General features: G+C 39.0%; 2 protein-coding genes across 2 annotated transcripts; both read left to right on the plus strand.

Annotated features, from left to right (window-relative positions):
• Positions 1 to 1,148: 1,148 nt before the first annotated feature.
• LOC137962703 (WAT1-related protein At4g01440-like) lies at positions 1,149 to 3,112 on the plus strand. The gene is made up of 6 exons (XM_068809726.1): positions 1,149 to 1,348; positions 1,454 to 1,516; positions 1,602 to 1,920; positions 2,302 to 2,460; positions 2,720 to 2,871; positions 2,955 to 3,112. Exons 1-6 carry the CDS (start codon positions 1,149 to 1,151, stop codon positions 3,067 to 3,069), a joined length of 1,008 nt encoding a protein of 335 aa, XP_068665827.1. The 3' UTR covers positions 3,070 to 3,112.
• A 1,270-nt stretch (positions 3,113 to 4,382) lies between these two features.
• On the plus strand, positions 4,383 to 6,075 carry LOC137945602 (WAT1-related protein At3g30340-like). Its single transcript, XM_068791549.1, has 6 exons — positions 4,383 to 4,579; positions 4,682 to 4,744; positions 4,825 to 5,146; positions 5,243 to 5,401; positions 5,645 to 5,796; positions 5,919 to 6,075. The coding sequence occupies exons 1-6, from the start codon at positions 4,383 to 4,385 to the stop codon at positions 6,049 to 6,051; spliced, it is 1,026 nt and encodes a 341-aa protein (XP_068647650.1). The 3' UTR covers positions 6,052 to 6,075.
• The last annotated feature ends 335 nt before the right edge of the window (positions 6,076 to 6,410 follow it).

A 6,410-nucleotide genomic window follows, 5' to 3' on the forward strand; every position in this document is an offset into this window, starting at 1 on the left:
ATATAAAAAAGACATTTTATTATATAAAGTTAGTCTATTAACTCTGACGATAGTTGCACATAATTTTTTTAGTAATAAACAAAGATATATTTTAACTTGGGAAAAATTAGTAAAAATAAATAACTAAATTATTTTATTAATTAAATATATAAAAATAAAACAACACAACACATAGTTAGTCTATTAATTCTTATAAGATAGTTGTACTTTTTATTTTTTATAAATAAATTAAGATAGTTTTTTACTTGTGATGAATTAATAAAAATTAACTTAAATGAAAATCGAACCCAAAATGAACCGACTTCAAGTATCACAATTCTTGAATCAAAAGAGAGGGAATTGTTCTAAGCAAAGGAATTCTTAACTCAGTAGATGCATTATAATTTTGTTTTGCTTTCTTTAGTTGGTGTTATAATGAAGAAAGTGTTCTAAGTAAACTCTGGAATGTAAACTCTGGAATCCCATCATTGTATCAAGCTTGGATTAGAGTTTACAAGCTCGTCTGGTGAATTTCCTTGATATTTGATCCGCTTGATGATTGTAATTTCAGGGGGGTTAAGAGTAGTTAAGAAATCTAAAAAAGTATTGTTAAGGTAGTTCATTACATTTGTTTATTAACCTCGTGAGATGAAGAAGACAGTAGCCTGATACTGCTCAACCACCATTTATTTTACACTATCAACCAGCCACCTCCATCTCTTTCGGTTTAACTAAACTAAACCTCCAGCAGAGGCCGTTGATCTCAAAAAATGGATCAGCCGTCAGCTTTCCCATCTTCCGTTTCTCACTTTCACGCCTGGTCTCCTCTGACATGACGTCTGTGGCCTTTCTTGAAGTGAAAGAGTTGGAAGTATTGGTATTCCGTTTCAGCTTCAGCTTCCGAATCAAATAATTGTTTTTGAACTCTTTTCTGTACATGCCAACTCCCAGTCAGTTGGGCCTAAAAACTAATCTGACTCTTATGAGCGGACGCAACAATGCTTTGGCGTACAGACTTCCTGCCCACTTCTCCAATAAAACCTGAATGTTCTGAGAGAATCCCGTCTTTCAGTTCTGAAAATTTTCTGCATAGTAATAGTTGTATGTCTGCAAAAATTTGAGTTCTTAGCGGAGTGGAAGAGGATCAGGTGCAGCTTCGAGAGAGAAAAATGATGGGGCTTTCGTTGAAGAGTACTGCATCAAAAATAGCTCCCCATGCTGGCTTAATCTTTGTTCAGATGAGCACTGGAGGTTACATCGTGCTCAGCAAGGTTATGCTCGTTCCTGGAATCAGCACTCCCGTCTTTCTTGTTTACCAATTCCTCGTAGCCGCGATTTTCATGGCTGTCATGGCATTACTTTTTGAGAGGTATCCGATTAATTTTGAATTCGGATATAGTTTTTCGTTCATGTTCGTGATTAATATGATATTGGTTGATCCCTGCTTCGTTTCTCTGTTCGCTCCTCGTCACAGATGCAACAGACCCCCTCTCACGATACCCATCTTGTTCAGGATTTTCCTTTTAGCTCTTATCGGGTAAAATTTTCACCTGCGCGTCCCAATTTTGACTCTCTTTAGTTTTGCATTTTGAAACGGTCGTTTATCTTTTGATGATTTCCAGGTTGACAATGTCCACAAACTTGTTAGCAGCTTCCCTGTTCTTCATTTCCAGCACGATCGAAGCGGCAGTCTTCAACATGATACCCGTCTTCATCTTCTTGATATCAATCATCTCAAGGCAAGAGAAGCTTGGAATCGATACATTATGGGGTCAAGGCAAGCTCTTTGGGATCCTTTTAGCTGTCTCTGGAGCTCTGGTTCTGAGTTTCTGGCATGGTTCATCATCTTCTCGCCTCACCTCTGGTATGGGAAATTGGCCGCTCGGGTTGTTCATGGTTGTTCTTGGGGTGCTTTGTCTAAGTGCATGGATCACATTGCTGGTGAGTGATTCAGTCCCGACTGATGGATCCCAACCTGACTACTCTCTGCGATTGATTTCACAGATGGAACAGTCCTGGCATCTTTCAAACAAATACTGATACATCAATCAGATAACTTCGCTAAATCAGATAAATTTTTCTTTGTCTTGATCAGTTCTCAAAAATTAAAAGGAGAAAGAGATGCTTCTTCCTTGAAAGACAACTTAGTTGAGTTATTTAAGGCTTGTTGGAGTAAAGATGAAAAAGGGGGACAAGCTGCCTTTGGATTCAAGTGCAATCCAGTTATTAGGCTCTGTTTTATTACTAATAGCTCTTCTTGATCCAAGACCGCGGAGATCTTTGGTTTTGGTGGGATTAATGAAAGGATTTAAAAACATGCAGGGGCCGATGTCAGTACACTACCCAGCTGATATGTCACTGAATGCTCTCATGTTCTTCTTCGCAACGATCCAGACTGCTGTGATTGCTCTGTTCGTAAGCCCTGTGCTTTCTCAATGGCAGCTTCAATGGAGTTTGGAGCTTGTAAACATCATTTTTGGAGTAAGTACACTCCTCAGCAAACGTAATTTATGCTTCATAAGCTTTATATTCAGTGTTCCTGGTAAGAATCTGTAGGAGAGGTTGATTTTATTAAGTTGTTAACCATCAAACGAATGAAATCGTTGTAGCACTGAAACTGTTTCAGCAGTTTGTGAGGTAGCTTAGGAAAAATTCTGTTTTATTCGAGTCTTTTCCCGTTTCTCTTTCTTCCGATTAATCATATTCCCAAGAAACAAACATTTGAATCGTCTGCGGGCAGGCAGTGTGCTACAACGGACTGTCCAATCTGTTCATCACCTGGTGCGCCACTCTGAAGGGCCCGACCTTCATCGCATCCTTTTCACCTCTCGGCCTGCTCTTCGCCACCGCCCTCGAAACCCTTTTCCTCGGCCAGACTTTGTACATGGGAAGGTACTCGATCAATCAACCAACGCTATTTTCTGCAATTAATTTCTGTACTCGTCCAAAATTCATTTCTGTGTTTTGGGTTTCAGCGCTGCCGGGGCAGTTTTGATTGTGTCTGGACTTTATATCTTTCTGTTATCGAAGAGCAAGGAAGAGAGCCATTATTACTTCCTGGACGAAGAAGCCTACGTTGCAGCACCATGAAATTGGGCATGAACTCGGGAAAAGATTCAACAACGAAACTTACAGCAATTTCACCACGACAAAATGAAGAAAAAGCTCTGGTCATCGTCCCAGATAAGCTGCTACTATGACTACAGTGATTGTTCACATCCTGTCTCCATTTTTCTGTACAAATCATGGCGCCACCGACAAGTTTTGAACTTCAGTGCCGTTTTCAATCAATTTTGGTGGATTTTTCCTTCTATAGATATTAATGCTTGGAAGAGGATTATAATAGAAGAAAATGTTGGAAATAAATATGCACTCGTAGAACTTTAAGGTCTGTTAGTATGCTCTGAAAATAAAAATGAGCCCAAAACCCATTAATGTGGACTATAAGTGAGGCAATGAGGCAATGAAAGTGAATTGCTTATGGATTTCACTTTCACTTCTTCTTAAGAAAAACCAGTGAAAATGAAATTACTCCCGAAGATTAGTGAATTCACTTTTATTCACACTTTTGCTTGCATTCTCACTCTTGCTTTACTCGCTCTATCGTCTCACTCGAGCATTTAGATATTATAAAAGTAACCATTTATTTAAGTATTTTATTTTTGTATATTTAATTAAATAAATAAATTTAATTTAGTTTGAAATAATAGAATAGATAAAAAAATTATCTTATAAAAATTAAATCTATTAGAGTAATTTTATATAATAAAACACCCTCTTTTTTATTTATATAAATTCATGATTTTTAATGTTATATTTGATTACTAATTTAAGAGTGAGAATTTAGATATTGTAAAAGTAACAATTTGATTAAATATTTGGATATTATTTGTTTAATTATTTGATTTCTATATATTTAATTAATTAAATAATTTTAATTATTTTAAATTGTTTGGCTGGAAGTGTGAATCACAAATTAAAAAAAAAACTATAATTTTTTTTCTTGATTATAATTTTCCTAAAAAATCTTTAATTTGATGAACCTTCTTAGTGTTCTCCCAAACAATTACCAAATAAGATTTTTGTAATAGCAATTGCGTGGGTCAAGATCGATAAGCAACCCAGAAAATCTTGTCCTGTCAAGAGAAAGTTCCATCTTTTTTCTCATGGATCGTTGACCCAAATACAGAGACTGGAAAGTACGCTATGCAGTTCCAGGAAGAATGGCAGATGAAGTAGATATCATGTCAAGGCTGTATTCGGAAACCCCAAAAATCAACTAAAGACAGAAAGCGGTTAGGACTTGGGAGAAGAATGCAGCAGCGGCGGGCGATAAGTATGAGCTGCCTCTGTAATTCCTTACTTTGACCACACCCAGCTCGTCTCTCAACTCGGAACCAGAGATGTTTTCGTCCTTGAGAAAAGCCGCATCAGATTTCGCTCCACATGCGAGCATGATCTATGCTCAGTTTGCCTCGGGGGGTTACATTGTTCTGAGCCAGGTTATGCTGGATGATGGAGCAAGCTCTACTGTCTATCTTGTCTACCAATTTATTATAATTACAGTCTTCATGACAGTTCTGGCTCTCATTTTCGAAAGGTAAACAATAATTAGGTGGAAGCTGCTGTCTTGACTCTTCTCAGACTGGCTTGTTTGCAATATCGGATTTTGACGAGACCCATTTTTGGCTTCTGGTTGCAGAAAGGAAAGGCCTACCCTCACATTCTCCATCTTATGCAGAATTTTTGGACTAGCATTTGTTGGGTACGTAGGTAAACATCTCTAATCTTCGACGTCATTTTAATTCGAAGAATTGCTAATAGCATGTTTGCGATGAATTTCAGGTTAACATTGGCAACGAACCTGTTAGCAGCAGGGCTGTATTTCGTATCAGGCACGGTAGAGACGGCAGTGCTCAATATGTTGCCTGTAATTACTTTCTCCATATCAATTATGTCACAGCAAGAGAAGCTAGGAATCAAAACCTCGTGGGGACAAGGAAAACTCCTGGGAACACTTCTGTCCGTCATCGGGGCTCTCACTGTCGTTCTCTGGAAAGGATCTCCTAGTATTGATCCCCTCAAAATGAGCTCGACCTACTGGTTCCTCGGAACACTTCTGGTTATCTTGGGGGTCCTTGCGTCCAGTTCATGGATTTTGATGCTGGTAAGTGATACAAAACCACCATTAATTTGCAGACAAGTAAAAGTTCCAGTGAAACTCTTAATACTGATACTGATTCCTGGAGCTTCATTCTTTCAGAGGCCTGTAGTAACGGTATATCCAGCTGTGATGTCAATGAATGCCATCATGTCCTTCTTTGCAACGTTGCAAGGTGCTGCAGTGGCAGCCATTACAGGTCATAAGCCCTCAGAATGGCGGTTGAGTTGGAATTTAGAACTTCTAAACATCTTCATTGGAGTAAGTCCGACAATTTAGCTACATCGGGAACAGACCCAAGTGTTATTTCTGTCTGATTAACGACAAAGTAATTCATCTTTGGAATCCTGCTCTCCGTTCAACAAGTGGATTCAACTTTTGTCTCCGCTTTTGAGTCGACAGGAAGTTGTACAGAAGGGGGGAAAAGGAAAAAGAGAGAAAACGAAAACCAGGGCGTTTTGTTCTCTCGTTCTGATATTAAGATACAAATCATGTCCAATGCAGGGAATACTCTACAACGGGCTGGCAAATCTCTTCGTCACATGGTGTGTTGCCAAGAAAGGTCCAATATTTGTTGCCTCTTTCTCACCCTTGGCTGTGGTCTTTGCAACATTCTTGGGGGTTGTATTTCTAGGTGACGCCTTGCATATTGGCAGGTATATTTCCATCTTCGTCTATTATCGATTTTAGACCTATCTTCACATATGGCCCTGTCATGCGCCATGAAAGATTGGGGACGTCGAGAGCATGCCAGTAACCCGCGGTTTGAATGTCGCAGTGTCGTCGGAGCAGTTGTGATTGTTATGGGGCTCTACATATTTCTGTGGTCCAAGGCCAAGGAAGAAGACTGCTGTTCAATAAACGATGAGAACCCTCTTGACTCACCATTCATCTCAAACTCTGCTCCGTGACTGCTTCTCTTCTCTTTTTGCAGACCTTTGAATGGAAAACCCGTCTACAGTAACCATCAAAGTAATGAGATATTGAAGGGAGTGAGCACTGCAAGTTGACCCTCGTAGCCATGGCTGACTTGAAGAGAAACTTGATTTCTCCGAAACTGATCATTCTCGATTGCTCTACCAGGGCTCTGTGTGAGGTCAATGTTGTTCAGGGACAAACTCTAGATCAGTAACCATCCACAGCTTTCTTTTCCTAGTTTGCAATAAAAAAAAAAGATAGCAATTGCGTTATGCCACTAGTGATCGATAAAAAGATTAAACCCAGTCTAAGATATATAATTGCTCTCTGAGCTTATTATTGAGACCTCCTC

The sequence above is a fragment of the Aristolochia californica genome, unplaced genomic scaffold, assembly GCF_029961685.1.
Source record: "Aristolochia californica isolate CCGP_79_NKW_82.1479 unplaced genomic scaffold, dmAriCali1.0.hap1 SCAF_1, whole genome shotgun sequence".
NCBI classification, from domain to species: domain Eukaryota; kingdom Viridiplantae; phylum Streptophyta; class Magnoliopsida; order Piperales; family Aristolochiaceae; genus Aristolochia; species Aristolochia californica.

Excerpts from the sequence above, each read along its gene's own strand:
- LOC137962703 (XM_068809726.1), top strand. The coding sequence starts at position 1,149 with ATGATGGGGCTTTCGTTGAAGAGTACTGCATCAAAAATAGCTCCCCAT. Across the intron at positions 1,349-1,453 it reads ATGGCATTACTTTTTGAGAG|ATGCAACAGACCCCCTCTCA; the intron begins GTATCCGATTAA and ends TCCTCGTCACAG. Across the intron at positions 1,921-2,301 it reads GTGCATGGATCACATTGCTG|GGGCCGATGTCAGTACACTA; the intron begins GTGAGTGATTCA and ends AAAAACATGCAG.
- LOC137945602 (XM_068791549.1), top strand. The coding sequence starts at position 4,383 with ATGTTTTCGTCCTTGAGAAAAGCCGCATCAGATTTCGCTCCACATGCG. Across the intron at positions 4,580-4,681 it reads CTGGCTCTCATTTTCGAAAG|AAAGGAAAGGCCTACCCTCA; the intron begins GTAAACAATAAT and ends TTCTGGTTGCAG. Across the intron at positions 5,147-5,242 it reads GTTCATGGATTTTGATGCTG|AGGCCTGTAGTAACGGTATA; the intron begins GTAAGTGATACA and ends TCATTCTTTCAG.